The following is a 16147-nucleotide window of genomic DNA, read 5'->3' as shown; positions in this document are numbered from 1 at the left end:
AGTATCCGATACAGTACTTCAAAAGAGACAATGGTTAAGTATTTATAAACTAACTGAATTTTTTATTTTGCTTTCCTTATAGAAGACCTAGGAGCTGATGTCATAAAGTGTGCATGTCTAGGTGCCCAGGACCCTAAAGGAGGTAAATGATGCAGTGAGGCTCAGTAAAAAGAGCCTAAGCGAAACAGAAAACAGACCTGACCAGGGGCACAAGCTCCTTCCGGTGAAGGAAGGATTTAGGATTGGCAAAGATCCTATCCCAATCTGTTGGTGGCCATTTTGTCTTATTGAAAGTGTCTTTTGCCTTATAGAAGCTTTACAATTTTATGAGGTCTCATTTGTAAATTCTTGATCTTACAGCACAAGCCATTGCTTTTCTATTCAGGAACTGTTCACCTGTGCCCATATCTTTGAGGCTTATCCCCACGTTTGCCTCTATAATTTTCACTGTCTCTGGTTTTATGTGGAGTTCCTTGATCCACTTAGATTTGACCTTAGTTCAAGTAGATAGGAATGAATCACTTCGCATTCATCTACATGATAACATCCAGTTGTGCCAGCACCATTGGGTGAAAATGCTGTCTTTTTTCCACTGGATGGTTTTAGCTCCCTTGTCAAAGATCAAGTGACCATAGGTATGTGGGTTCATTTCTGACTCTTCAATTCTATTCCATTGGTCTACTTCTCTGTACTGTACCAATACCATGCAGTTCTAATCACAATTGCTCTGTAGTGCAGCTTTAGGTTAGGCATGGTGACTCCACCTGAGGTTCTTTTATCCTTGAGAAGAGTTTTTGCTGTCCTAGGTTTTTTGTTATTCCAGATGACTTTGCAGATTGCCCTTTCTAATTCGTTGAAGAATTGAGTTGGAATTTTGATGGGGATTGCATTGAATCTGTATATTGCTTTTGACAAGATAGCCATTTTTAGTATATTGATCCTGCCAATCCATGAGCATATCAGGATTAGGAGTTCTCTGGTAGAATTTTTGGGGTCACTTACATATACTATCATTTCATCTGCAAATGGTGATATTTTGACCTCTTCCTTTTCAAATTGTATAAGTGGCTATAATCCCAGAAAGTCAGAATACCGAAAATACAATTTGCAAAATACATGAAGGTCAAGAAGAAGGAAGACCAAAGTGTAGATACTTCGATCCTACTTAGCTGGGGGAACAAAATACCCATGGAAGGAGTTACAGAGACAAAGTTCAGACCAGAGACTGAAGGAAGCACCATCCAGAGACCGCCCCACGTAGGGACCAATCTCATGAACAACAACCAAAAAGTAAAAAATAAAAACAAATTAAAAAAAAAAACATTTTCCCAGAAAATATCACATTGCACAACTGAGACTCCAATAAAACAATAATTTTTGACTTCAGTCTTCTATTAGATAAAATATTTTATTTATATATAAAATTTATATATTTACATATATATAATAAGTTTCTTCCTCACTGATTTTGTCTAGGTATGTCAGTGTGTGTTGGAGTGTTCAGCTCCAGCAGCATCTAGAAGAAAAGCAAGAATTATCAATAGTATCACCGGGCACATCATTGGTGGCATTGCCAGGAGCAGCAGCAGCAGCAGTGTCATTGTCATCAGGATCAATGTAATGAGAAACAGTGAGAAGGTGGAGGCTTGTTTGTTAATTATATTCTCAGATGTTGCTTCCTTTGGAATGTTTGTTTCCAGGCTGAATACCGAAAATACAATTTGCAAAATACATGAAGCTCAAGAAGAAGGAAGACCAAAGTGTCGATACTTTGATCCTACTTAGCTGGGGGAACAAAATACCCATGGAAGGAGTTACAGAGACAAAATTCAGAGCAGAGACTGAAGGAAGCACCATCCAGAGACTGCCCCACGTAGGGACCAATCTCATGAACAACAACCAAAAAGTAAAAAATAAAAACAAATTAAAAAAAAAACATTTTCTCAGAAAATATCACATTGCACAATTGAGACTCCAATAAAACAATAATTTTTGACTTCATTCTTCAAAAATCAGACTTCAGAAGAGCAGAGATAAATAGAAACTAATGTTTAACAGGAAGATTTCTCTGCTTAGCCATTCAAAAAACACAAGGTTTTCAATGGGAGTGAAAAAAATTTTGCCTCATTCCAGGATGGGAGTCAACCAAGTACCATGGTCAGTTATGTTGGTCTAAACTGGTTTTGTTAACTATGTGAAGTATTTTCATTAAGTTGGGAAAAGAAAACAATTTTTTTCTGATGCTAGGTAATGCTTAAATAGCATGAAATGTATTAATCATGACTATTAGTACCAAAGAGATCTACTTTTCAATCTAAACTTAAAGTTCATCTATTTTAAGCAACCACTGTGGTCTACCTTACCTGGTTTATCGTTTCTGTTGGAGGGAGGTCCTTGGCCATTTTCTTCATAGCACGCTTGCCGAAGTCGAATTCTCATCCATGCCATCGTTGATAACAACAATGTAAGAAACCACATCGGGGGCATTACCAGCAGCAGTAGCTTATCTGGGACCCAAGGAAAATCATGTTCCCAGACAGTGGATTCACTATGGCTAGGTTGATCCAGTGACTCTAAAGCGTCATAAAAAACTTCAGCTAGATCTTCATCTAGGTCAGGAACAGGACTGGGTTCCTCACCTGAAGAAAGAATAGCATACTTGTCTTATGCTCGAGGCAATGTCAGAACATTCAGGTCAGTTCTTTCAATGGAATCTAGGGAACGGCAAGTGCAGGTACCAGGAGTAGGCTCTGGGTCACAATGGGGTGTGTCCCTTGCATGCTCCATGAAAAAATCTGAATCAGTTATGAAAACCAACCCAATGTCACTACCTGTTTCTGAGTCATATTTTTCATCAGATTCAGAACTGTCCACAGGACTTGGGGAAGGAATCTTCTCAACATGAGCAGGAGCACCACTATCAGGAGCGGGTTGTAAAGAAGTAGGTTCTATGTCATCAGGAGCCCTGGTGTCATCAGCACAGGTGGAATGAGTTGGCTCACTGACTACAGGGTCCCAATTGTCAGGAGCACACTGGGAAAGAGTTGGATCAACATCAACAGGAGCCCCATTGACAGCAGCACAGGTGGAAGAATCTGGCTCAGCATCAGCAGGAGCCCTGCTGTCAGCAGCACTTGTGGATTGAGTTGGCTCAATGTCATCAGGAGCCTCACGCACATGGATTCTATGCTTCCTGGGAATGTGAAGGAAGATAGGTGGTTCATTTCCTCGCACCTATAAGAAAAATTGGCAATGTTACTTTTGATTGAAAGTTTCACTCGTTTTATTCATTTTATCACCTGTCTGCTAATCAGAGTCTCAATTTATAGTCCCCAAAATTTTTCTGTATCCAGACCCACTTCATCACTAAGGACACTCTCTGATATTCAGAAACTTCTGCTTCATTTCTGCATGATGAGTAAAAGGCCCAGAGTATCTAGAAATCTTTAATGGGGACTTGCTTAGGGTTATGCTTTCCTTTCTTCTGCTCATTGCTACCTAACATCATCATTATGTGCAAAATGGAAAGATATAAAAAGAAAGGACAATATGTGTCCTCTCCTGTCTTTATGACCTGAATTTTAAATTCCAGCCAGATGAAGTGAATAGGACAGTGAGGTGCTTTGAGAACAAAATGAACCTCTCTCTTCTGCACTACACTAACCCTTCCCCAATGAATGATCTTCCACAGTTGTCTATTAGATACCTGGGATATCAGAACAGTGGAGCTGAATTGTGAATGCATGAATAAAGTATTTCAATATCTACAGCAGAGGGAAATTGCTGAGTTCCATGTATGGATTCTATATAGGCCTTCTAAAATCTTACCTATTAACTCTATGTTAAAGTAACTTTTATGCACTAGGTGTAATTGTGATCTTTGATGCTTAATACCTCCATCTGAGTGATAACCTAGGCCTAGTCCTGGAAGCTTCTATCCTCTGTGAAACTTAGCATAGGCCTATTCCACAAAGTTCTCTCTTTCCTGTGTAGGTCAAGATGTGATCATTCTGATGCTGCTTCAGTACCATGCCTGCTGCCTGAACCATGATGGTGATGTGTGCATCCAACTGGAACCTTGAGCCCAACTTCAAACACACCCTTTCTTCTGGAAGTTGTCTTCTCATGGTCTTTTCTTACAGCCATAGAAAGTAACTAACATAACCATCATCTAGGTACAGAAGGAGTGACTTCAAACGTCTGAGGGATTCATTCCAAGCTATGCAGGGGTTTTGCCCAGTGGACTTGGTCACAAAAGAAGTGATCAAATTCCATAAGGTGCCCTTCCGGTCCGGCCAGCACCTGGGTAGCTAGGGTGCAGAGTCAGCTGACATCTGCCAGCTACCCACAACACCTGCCACGGGATCTTAAGACCTCTGGTGAGTGGAACACAGCTTCTGCTCCAATCCAATCCTGCGGGACCTGAGACTGCATTAATTAGGGAAGCAGAAAACCCGGCCTGATCAGGGACACAAGCCCCTTCTGCTCCATACCAGCACAGGGGTACCTTGGGCGTGGAGTCTGCGGACACCCGTAAGGTATACACAGGACCCTCCACAGGATTTTAAAACCTCTGTGAGTGGATCACAACTTCTGCCAGGAAGCAGGGTTGAACAACAGATATTTGGGCACCTTCCCTGCAAGAGGAAAGCCTACCTGCAGAGAGTACTCTGACCACTGAAACTCAGGAGAGAGCTAGTCTCCCAGGTCTGCTGATAGAGGCTAACATAAACACCTGAGGAACAAGATCTAACCAGAGACAACTACAACAACTAACTCCAGAGATTACCAGATGGTGAAAGGCAAGCATAAGAATCTTACTAACAGAAACCAAGACCACTGACCATCATCAGAACGCAACACTCCCACCCCACACACTCCCGGGTACCTCAACACAGCCGAAAAACTAGACCCGGATTTAAAAGCATATCTCATGATGATGGTAGAGGACATCAAGAAGGACTTTAATAACTCACTTAAAGAATTACAGGAGAACACTGCTAAACAGGTAGAAGACCTTAAAGAGGAAGCACAAAAATCCCTTAAAGTATTGCAAGAAAACATGACCAAACAGGTGATGGAATTGAATAAAACCATCCAAGACCTAAAAAGGGAAGTAGACACTATAAAGAAAACCCAAAGTGAGGCAACGCTGGAGATAGAAAACCTTGGAAAGAAATCTGGAACTATAGATCCAAGCATCAGCAACAGAATACAAGATATGGAAGAGAGAATCTCAGGTGCAGAAGATTCCATAGAGAACATCTGCACAACAATCAAAGAAAATACAAAATGCAAAAAGATCCTAACTCAAAACATCCAGGAAATCTAGGATACAATGAGAAGACCAAACCTACCGATAATAGGAATAGATGAGAATGAAGATTTTCTACTTAAAGGGCCAGCAAATATCTTCAACAAAATTATAGAAGAAAACTTCCCAAACCTAAAGAAAGAGATGCCCATGAACATACAAGAAGCCTACAGAACTCCAAATAGACTGGACCAGAAAAGAAATTCCTCCTGACACATTAGAACAACAAATGCACTAAATAAAGATAGAATAGTAAAAGCAGTAAGGGAAAAAGGTCAAGTAACATATAAAGGCAGGCCTATCAGAATTACACCAGACTTTTCACCAGAGACTATGAAAGCCAGAAGATCCTGGACAGATGTTATACAGACACTAAGAGAACACAGATGCCAGTCCAGGTTACTATACCCAGCCAAACTCTCAATTACCATAGATGGAGAAACCAAAGTTTTCCACGACAAAACCAAACTCACACATTATCTTTCCACGAATCCAGCCCTTCAAAGGATAATAATAGAAAAAAACCAATACAAGGACGGAAATCACGCCCTAGAAAAAGCAAGAAAGTAATTCCTCAACAAACCAAAAAGAAGACAGCCACAAAAATAGAATTCCAATTTTAAAAACAAAAATAATAGGAAGCAACAATTACTTTTCCTTAATATCTCTTAATATCAATGGACTCAATTCCCCAATAAAAAGACATAGACTAACAGAGTGCCTACACAAACAGGACCCAACATTCTGCTGCTTACAGGAAACCCATCTCAGGGAAAAAGAAAGACACTACCTCAGAGTGAAAGGCTGGAAAACAATTTTCCAAGCAAATGGTCTGAAGAAACAAGGTGGAGTAGCCATTCTAATATCTAATAAAATCGACTTCTAACCCAAAGTTATCAAAAAAGACAAGGAAGGACACTTCATACTCATCAAAGGTAAAATCCTCCAAGAGGAACTCCAATTCTGAATAACTATGCTCCAAATGCAAGGGCAGCCACATTCATTAAAGAAACTTTAGTAAAGCTCAAAGCATATATTGAAACTCACACAATAATAGTGGGAGACTTCACCACTTTCACCAATGGACAGATCATGGAAACAGAAACTAAACAGGGACACAGTGAAACTAACAGAAGTGATGAAACAAATGGACTTAACAGATATCTACAGAACAATTTATCCTAAAACAAAAGGATATACCTTCTTCTCAGCACCTCATGGTACCTTCTCGAAAATTGACCATACAATTGGTCACAAAACAGGCCTCAACAGATACAAAATGATTGAAATCGTCCCATGCATCCTATCAGACCACCATGAACTAAGGCTGATCTTCAATAACAACATAAATAATGGAAAGCCAACATTCACGTGAAAAATGAACAACACTCTTCTCAATGATACCTTGATCAAGGAAGGAATAAAGAAATTAAAGACTTTTTAGAGTTTAATGAAAATGAAGCCACAACATACCCAAGCTTATGGGACACTATGAAAGCATTTCTAAGAGGGAAACTCATAGCTCTGAGTGCCTCCAAAAGAAACTAGAGAGAGCACACACTAGCAGCTTGACAACATACCTAAAAGCTCTAGAAAAAAAGGAAGCAAATTCACCCAAGAGGAGTAGAGGGCAGGAAATTATCAAACTCAGGGGCAAAATCAACCAAGTGGAAACAAGAAGAACTATTCAAAGAATCAACCAAACGAGGAGCTGGTTCTTTGAGAAAATCAACAAGATAGATAAACCCTTAGCCAGACTCATTAGAGGGCACAGGGACAGCATCCTAATTAACAAAATCAGAAATGAAAAGGGAGTCATAACAACAAACACTGAAGAAATCCAAAACACCATCAGATCTTTCTACAAAAGACTATACTCAACAAAACTGGAAAATCTGGACGAAATGGACAAATTTCTAGACAGATACCAGGTACCAAAGTTAACCCAGGGTCAAGTTAACGATCTAAACAGTCCCATATCCCCTAAAGAAATAGAAACAGTTATTAATGGTCTCCCAACCAAGAAAAGCCCAGGACCAGATGGGTTTAGTGCATAGTTCTATCAGACCTTCTAAGAAGATCTAATTCCAGTTCTGCACAAACTATTCCACAAAATAGAAGTAGAAGGTACTCTACCCAACTCATTCTATGAAGCCACAATTACTCTGATACCTAAACCACAGAAAGATCCAACAAAGATAGAGAACTTCAGACCAATTTCCCTTATGAATATCGATGCAAAAATACTCAATAAAATTCTCCCTAACCGAATCCAAGAACACATCAAAACAATTATCCATCCTGACCAAGTAGCTTTTATTCCAGGGATGCAGGGATGGTTTAATATACGGAAATCTATCAACGTAATCCATTATATAAACAAACTCAAAGACAAAAACCACATGATCATCTCGTTAGATGCGGAGAAAACATTTGACAAAATCCACCACCCATTCATGATAAAAGTCTTGGGAAGATCAGGAATTTAAGGCCCATACCTAAACATGATAAAAGCAACCTACAGCAAACCAGTAGTCAACATCAAAGTAAATGGTGAGAAGTTGGAACCAATCCCACTAAAATCAGGGACTAGACAAGGCTGCCCACTTTCTCCCTACCTAAGTCCTAGCCAGAGCAATTCGACAACAAAAGGAGATCAAAGGGATACAAATTGGAAAAGAAGAAGTCAAAATATCACTTTTTGCAGATGATATAATAGTACATATAAGTGACCCTAAAAATTCCACCAGAGAAATACTACACCTGATAAACAGCTTCAGTGAAGTATCTGGATATAAAATTAACTCAAACAAGTCAATGGCCTTTCATACACAAAGGATAAACAAGCTGAGAAGGAAATTAGGGAAACAACACCCTTCTCAATAGTCACAAACAATATAAAATACCTTGGCGTGACTCTAACTAAGGAAGTGAAAGATCTGTATGACAAGAACTTCAAGTCTCTGAAGAAAGAAATTAAAGAAGATCTCAGAAGATGGAAAGACCTCCCAGGCTCATGGATTGGCAGGATCAACATTGTAAAAATGGCTATCTTACCAAAAGCAATCTACAGATTCAATGCAATCCCCATCAAAATTCCAACTCAATTCTTCAACAAATTAGAAAGGACAATCTGCAAATTCATCTGGAACAACAAAAAACCTAGGATAGCAAAAACTCTTCTCAAGGATAAAAGAACCTCTGGTGGAATCACCATGCCTGACCTAAAGCTGTACTACAGAGCTATTGTGTTAAAAAAAACTGCATGGTACTGGTATAACGACAGACAAGTAGACCAATGGAACAGAATTGAAGACCCTGAGATGAACCCACACACCTATGGTCACTTGATCTTCGACAAGGGAGCTAAAACCATCCAGTGGAAAAAAGACAGCATTTTCAACAAATGGTGCTGGCACAACTGGAGCTTATCATGTAGAAGAATGTGAATTGATCCATTCCTATCTCCTTGTACTAAGGTCAAGTCTAAGTGGATCAAGGAACTTCACATAAAACCAGAGACACTGAAACTTATAGAGGAGAAAGTGGGGAAAATCCTTGAAGATATGGGTACAGGGGAAAAATTCCTGAATACAACAGCAAAGGCTTGTGCAGTAAGATCGAGAATTGATAAATGGGACCTCATAAAGTTGCAAAGCTTTTGCAAGGCAAAAGACACCATCAATAAGACAAAAAGACCACCAACAGATTGGGAAAGGATCTTTACCTATCCTAAATCAGATAGGGGACTAACATCCAATATTTATAAAGAACTCAAGAAGGTGGACTCCAGAAAATCAAATAACCCCATGAAAAAATGGGGCTCAGAACTGAACATAGGCTCAGTGGGTAAGAGCACCCGACTGCTCTTCCAAAGGTGCGAAGTTCAAATCCCAGCAACCACATGGTGGCTCACAACCACCCGTAATGAGATCTGATGCCCTCTTCTGGTGTGTCTGAAGACAGCTACAGTGTAATTACATATAATAAATAAATAAATAAATCTTTAAAAAAAAAAAAAAAAGAATTCTCACCTGAGGAATACCGAATGGAAGAGAAGCACCTGAAAAAATGTTCAACATCCTTAATCAAAAAGGTAATGCAAATCAAAACAACCCTGAGATTCCACCTCACACCAGTCAGGAATGGCTAAGATCAAAAATTCAGGTGACAGCAGATGCTGGTGAGGATATGGAGAAAAAGGAACACTCCTTCATTGTTGGTGGGATTGGAAACTTGTACAACAACTCTGGAATTCAGTTTGGCAGTTCCTCAGAAAATTGGACATAATACTACCAGAGGATCCAGCAATACCTCTCCTGGGCATATATCCAGAAGATGTTCCAACCGGTAAGAAGGACACATACTCCACTATGTTCATAGCAGCCTTATTTATAATAGCCAGAAGCTGGAAAGAACCCAGATGCCCCTCAACAGAGACATGGATACAAAACATGTGGTACATTTACACAATGGAGTACTACTCAGCTATTACAAAGAATGAATTTATGAAATTCCTAGGCAAATGGTTGGTCCTGGAGGGCATTATCCTGAGTGAGGTAACCCAATCACAAAAGAACTTAAGTGATATGTACTCACTGATAAGTGGATATTAGCCCAGAAACTTAGAATAGCCAAGATATAAGTTACAATTTGCAAAACACATGAAACTTAAGAAGAACGAAGACCAAAGTGTGGACACTGCTCCTTCATAGAATTGGGAACAAAACACCCATGGAAGGAGTTACAGAGACAGATTTTTGAGCTGAGACAAAAGGATGGACCATCTAGAGACTGCCATATCCAGGGATCCATCCCATAATCAGCCTCCAAACGATGACGCCATTGCATACACTAGCAAGACTGTGCCAATAGGACCCTGATATAGCAGTCTCTAGTGAGACTATGCCGGGGCGGAGCAAACACATAAGTGGAAGCTCACAGTCAGCTATTGGATGGATCACAGAGCCCCCAATGGAGGAGCTAGAGAAAATGCCCAAGGAGCTAAAGGGATCTGCAACCCTATAGGTGGAACAACATTATGATCTAACCAGTACCCCAGAGCTCTTGACTCTAGCTGCATATGTATCAAAAGATGGCCTAGTCGGCCATCACTGGAAAGAGAGGACCATTGGACTTGCAAACTTTATACAGGGGAACGCCAGGGCCAAAAAGTGGGAGTGGGTGGGTAGGGGTCTGGGGGGACAGTATGGGGACTTTTGGGATAGCATTGGAAATGTAAATGAGGAAAATACCTAATTTTTAAAAAATGAAAAAAGCAATTCTATAATGCTAGCTTAGATAGGCTACCCAGAGCACTCACTGATTCAACCAGATACATTTAGGAAATATGAATGTTGAAAGTGGATTTGATGCGGCATGGCAAATAAGGTCTCCACATATTTGTTGCTCTATACACCTCCATGAAATGTATAACTTAGCAGCCTACTTTTGCCCTTCAGTACCAGGTTTCATGATACTTACATGAAAAAGTCACACTCCAAAACATATTCTGCATCATCAAACAATATAACACAGAGAAGATTCAACAAAATAAGTTAAGAAGCACTGTTGATCAAAGGGAAAGGATGAGGAAGCATGCAATCTATGTGTCTTCAAACTGTTCAAATGTTAGAATTTAGTTCACTGGATTCACTGAGAATCATCGTCTTGAAAACGGCAAAGCATGTGGAATTTTCAGACATAGGCACGCTTTCATATACCACGTGTTACAGGGCTCATTATCCCCTTCCTCATTGTGTAAATATGCTTGAGCCAGTTATTAAAGAAGAATGAAAGGACCATATGATGCAAAATTAAATTTCCAGGACATCTGCCACATTCATGAAGATAACACTGAAGATAAATGAGAGGACCCTGAAGAGATTTCCCTGAATTGTTAGTCACACAACAGGTGTATATAAACAGCATTTATCTACCAGTATACTTAAATTCATGATTCAAAATAATCTTTATCTTAGGGGTTTCTATACATGTGTTTACATTACTCTGCCTGTGTTATGCTTGCCTGTGTATTTCTCCCCTCCCTCTCTCTCTCTGTCTGTCTCTCTCTCTTGTGTGTTTCTGTGTCTGTGTGTTTGTGTGTGTGTGTGTGTGTGTGTAGACTGGAGGGAAATTTCAGGAGCTGGCTCTCTTCTTCCACAGAGTTAGAAAGGGGCTCTGACCATTTCTGCTGCTCTGTATGGTTCAATCTGTCTAGCTTGTGAGTTTCAGGGCTGTTCTACTCTCTTAGCCTCCAATCTGGATTTAGAGGTGCAGAGATTACAGACTTTTTCCTTTTTTCAGGATGAAATTCAGCTTATTAGGCTTCCAAGGCAAGTGCATGAATCCACTGAGTCATCTGGTTGGTATATTTTATGTATATATACATGCATGAGACCATGTATGTGTGTATGTATTTATACATATGTATGTATATATGAATATGTATATATACATGTATATATATATTATGCATTTTTATTCTAGTTTTAAAATAAAGGGGAGAGAGAGCGAGAGCGAGAGCGAGAGAGAGAGAGAGAGAGAGAGAGAGATGTTGGTTGTTACCCGTTTAGAATGCAAATGAAATGGAGAAAAGTATGAATTTCTCATTGACATGAGAACTTTTCCTTTGCCCAAGCTAGTTAGCATATTTGAAACATGCCTGTGTCGTTGTCATCCCTGTCTGGCTGTACTTCTTCATAAAGACTTACATTGGGTATTCTCTTAGCATGCAATAGGGAACTGTTATTATCTAGCTCAGGTCCATTTTTTTTTAATTTTATACTTATTTCACTGCAATTGCCACATAGGCTTCTGGGAAGTCTTCTGTTAGTTTGATTTTATGCAAGTTTAGTATCAGAAAATAGCGTCTATCTTTATTTCAAACACATAATTTATTTTTTGAAGAATGGAAACTACCTTTGGCTAGGTTGTGCCTGGCATATATCAGTGCTTTCATGATATTGTGGATCTAATAATTGGTATATAAAAGAAGTTGCTTCATTTCATGCCAACAGTAACTAATCTCTGGTTACCATATCCTTCACCATTATTATTTACGTTCTGTATCATCATAAAAATCTCTATTTAGGGGAAAGGTGTTTGTAGTAGGAATGTTAGTTTTGAAAACTCTAACGGCTTTTCACTGAACTAGAAGATGATTGCCAAGTGAATTTCTGTGCTCGAAAATTACCTGAGTTCTAAATTCTTGCTTAGTTCTCTCTAGAACAAAATTTACTCAGGTTCATCACATACTGTAGCTAAATTTAATTTGGAAACTAAGTTGAACCAGGCTAAAAAGAAGGAACATTTGAGTTTGGTTTCTGACAATATTAAGCTCACAGTTTCTAATGATTTCACTGGGTGTAATAATTACCTCTAATCTGCCCCTTTCTTAATGGTCAATTTAGAGGGTTTACATTAAGATAATTAGCTAGTTGTTAACACTAGGCAGTGGAGGAAGTGGTGTGAGTAAGATCTGCAAACAGACCCTTGTGTTTGCTTTGTAACTTCTCAATGGGGATTAAAACAGAAAAGAGGGCTTTTTTTTTTTTTTTTTTTTTACTTGCTTCTGTAGTTGCTGTGACAAAATGTCTGATGGGAAAGTAAGTCAGTAACTTCCAGCAAGGCAACGGGGTGTCCCATTTTGTGGTAGTATTCTATTGCTTCTCACATGCTGGTAGACCAGGAAACAAATAACACAGAACTGGTACCACAATTAGTCATAACCATGAAAACCTACCCCTGACAACCTTGTGCTCCCTTGGCCATATTCCCGAATGTTGAACCCTCTCTCAAAGAGTGGGCAAGTATTCAAACCCAGGAGAACACATCTCTCTCTGTCTGAAGCTCCCATGCACTGGGTAACAGGTGTGTAATGTTATCAACACACGCACACACACACACACTTTTTATATACTCTGTGTGGGTGTGGGTGTGTCTGTGTGTGTGTGTGTATGTGTGTGTGTGTGTGTTCATGCTAAAGCATTTTCAGTCAATGTGTAAATCAGGGTCAGCGAGATGGCTGAGTAGATAAAGGTACTTGTCAGCATGACAAACAGCTTGAACTTGATGCCTGAGACTGAAATAGTGGAAGGAGAAGACTGACTCTTATTAGTTATCATTTGATACCCACAATTCACCTTGCCTTCCCCTACTTCCCATATCCATTACGAACAGGGTGTCCTTGACCTGACAGAGACCATCCTGCTTGCTTTATGAGTTCATAAATTAAAGGGGTGCCCAGCTTACCGAGCCTCCTATTGTGCACACCCTGCCTATTAATCCTTTGGACTTCAATAGGTAAAATGTGAAGGCTGAGGCCTGGGTCCAGGAAGTTAAAAAATATCCTAAGACTGAATACTTATTTCCCCTTATGACACTTCTAATCATTTTCATATCAAACATATTCACTCTAGGAGCTGGAAAAGGGGGCTGAGGAGTTTTTAACAAGTATTGCTCTTGCCTAGCACCTGGGTTTGATTTGTAATACATAAACGTTTGCTGACCGACTAGGCCATGGCCTAGTCAGTCATCACTGGAAAGAGAGGCCCATTGGACACACAAACATTATATGCCCCAGTACAGGGGAACGCCAGGGCCAAAAAAAAATGGGAATGGGTGGGTAGGGAAGTGGGGGGGAGGATATGGGAGACTTTCCGGATAGCATTAGAAATATAATTGAGGAAAATATGTAATAAAAAATATTAAAAAGAAAATGTTTGCTGATAAAATTCTGAAACACCAAGTCCAGGGGATGGAATAACCTCTTCTGATGTCTGTGGGAAGCACACACACATGGGACACAGGCAGAATACACATGCAAAGCATTCACACACTTAAAGTCAGTCGATCTAAGAAGAGAAACACAAATATGTTGGTTGCTTCCATGTTGACTGTACCTCCTTCCAGGAGCCTGTATTATTTACTTTCTGTCATTTTATGAATTCTCCTCACTGTGTTACAAACATGCTCATTTTTTTTTCTTTCTTGTTGTTTCCATAGTCTAATTTCCTAACACTTACATTTTAACACAGTGGTTCTCAACCTATCTGCCATGATCAATTAGAGGAGTTGAATAGAACAGGCTCACACAAGTTGCCTAGGACCATCTGAAAACCCTGATAGGACATTACAACTGATAACATTATCAAACCTACAGTTATGGAGTAACAACAAAAACAATTTTGTCGTTGGGAGTCACCACAACATGAGGAACTCTATTAAAGAAAGGGTCACAGCATTAGGGAGGTAGGGAAGCACTGCCTAATACAGGGCCTGGCAAGGAGTGAGGATATGAAGGAGATTAGGGGAATGTTCAAGGCTAGGTTTCTCTTCTCTGACACTACTTGCAGTACTCAAGGCACAGGCACACACAGCCAACATTTCCCTTCATAACAAGCAAATATGTTACTTATCAAATGAGGGGGAATTACCATTAGGGATGGAGGGGGAATTACCATTAGGGATGCTTTTTCTTCACAAGTGTTAGGTATTGGCTCTCCCGGAGAACAAACATAAACTCCAGAACTCCAAAAACCCACAAAACCCTTTTGCATCCTCTTCAGTGGTCTAAGTAAAGTTTGGCTAGATTCTTCCTGCAAAGCAAAGGTAGAGAGTTAACTTTTTGTTTGGTTCTGAAATTAACTCTTTTGTTTTTGGGTGCATGCTTTCAAATCAACTTTACTTCTTAGAAATCACAGGGTATTGACACATGAAAAATAAAAACCCTAATTAAACATGAAAGGCCTGCTAATATGCTTATCTATTTTCAAATTGCTAGGATATCATCAAGATGTAAAAATATTTAGGCTAGACTAGATTAAGAGAAAATCATGAAATGAGACACGGGACATTATTCTTACGGTTGAGACTAAACTTAATTCATTATGTGCCAAATTTTCTACATTTTATATAAGATGATCATTAATATTGATGAAACCTCTTTTGGCAGTCTTTCTCCTCCATTGCTGGGGGGCATAAAATGCACATTTTCCCATTTGTAAATAAATGCCAGTTAAATTGCCACTGCTGTCCTTACCATAGTACCTGTGGAACTGCTTTATAGAGACACATTGGACCACTGAGTCACATTCAAAAATCATTAAAATGTCACTTATCATTCACAAGCACCTCAGTCTAGGGCTACAGGTTATACAGAAACAAGTTTCCTAAACTCCAGCATCTCATAGTGATAAAGTAGCCTCATACTGAATGTGGAAGTATCTAAATAAAACACTACAACAGTTTAAGTGTTTGAATATGGCACAAAGAATATACATGTATATTTCAAAAATAGAAAAAGAAGAACTTATACGGAAGTATATAGTAATTGACTCTCTGCTTCTAGAAATGCTGGCTAACTGGGGAAGGACAGTTATTGTTTAACTAGATGAAGAACTTTCAACATACCCTTATAAGAATCAAATAGAAAATGCTCTAATCTCTTCATAAGGCAAATTTGATGAACATAATTGCTAAATATCCACAATTTCTTCTCAGTGTAAACACAGATGAAAGAGAGAAACCAAAGAGAGGCTCTCATATATGATCCTGAAATAGGAGTGTCCAAGGGTAGATAAAACTATGGGCATTCTGCTGAGGGTAAAGGCACTTTGGAGATTCCTGGATCATTGAAATATCTGGACTTACTAAATGGTATTCTGGTCTATTATCACAGTCACTTTTTAAAATCAGTCTAATGTGTATTCATTTCTGCAAACATTACTTTGTCAAACATCAAACAATTTCTATTATATGAGAACTGCACGCAGTCTTCCATTCCCTATGTCCTTTGAGTCCATTCTCATATTGGGCCACTACAACCCATAA

General features: G+C 39.3%; 1 protein-coding gene across 1 annotated transcript; it reads right to left on the bottom strand.

The window, feature by feature from the left end:
* Positions 1–1452: 1452 nt before the first annotated feature.
* LOC147002398 (uncharacterized) lies at positions 1453–15155 on the bottom strand. The gene is made up of 4 exons (XM_085843922.1): positions 14752–15155; positions 2832–3234; positions 2364–2639; positions 1453–1516 (listed from the first exon to the last, which is right to left on the bottom strand). The coding sequence occupies exons 1-4, from the start codon at positions 14872–14874 to the stop codon at positions 1482–1484; spliced, it is 837 nt and encodes a 278-aa protein (XP_085700048.1). The 5' UTR covers positions 14875–15155; the 3' UTR covers positions 1453–1481.
* Positions 15156–16147: the final 992 nt, after the last annotated feature.

Source organism: Mus caroli, unplaced genomic scaffold (assembly GCF_978045245.1).
Source record: "Mus caroli unplaced genomic scaffold, Mus_caroli_1 scaffold_10, whole genome shotgun sequence".
Lineage (NCBI taxonomy): Eukaryota > Metazoa > Chordata > Mammalia > Rodentia > Muridae > Mus > Mus caroli.
The sequence above is the reverse complement of the archived record's forward strand: the minus strand, read 5'-3'. Positions and strand labels throughout refer to the sequence as shown.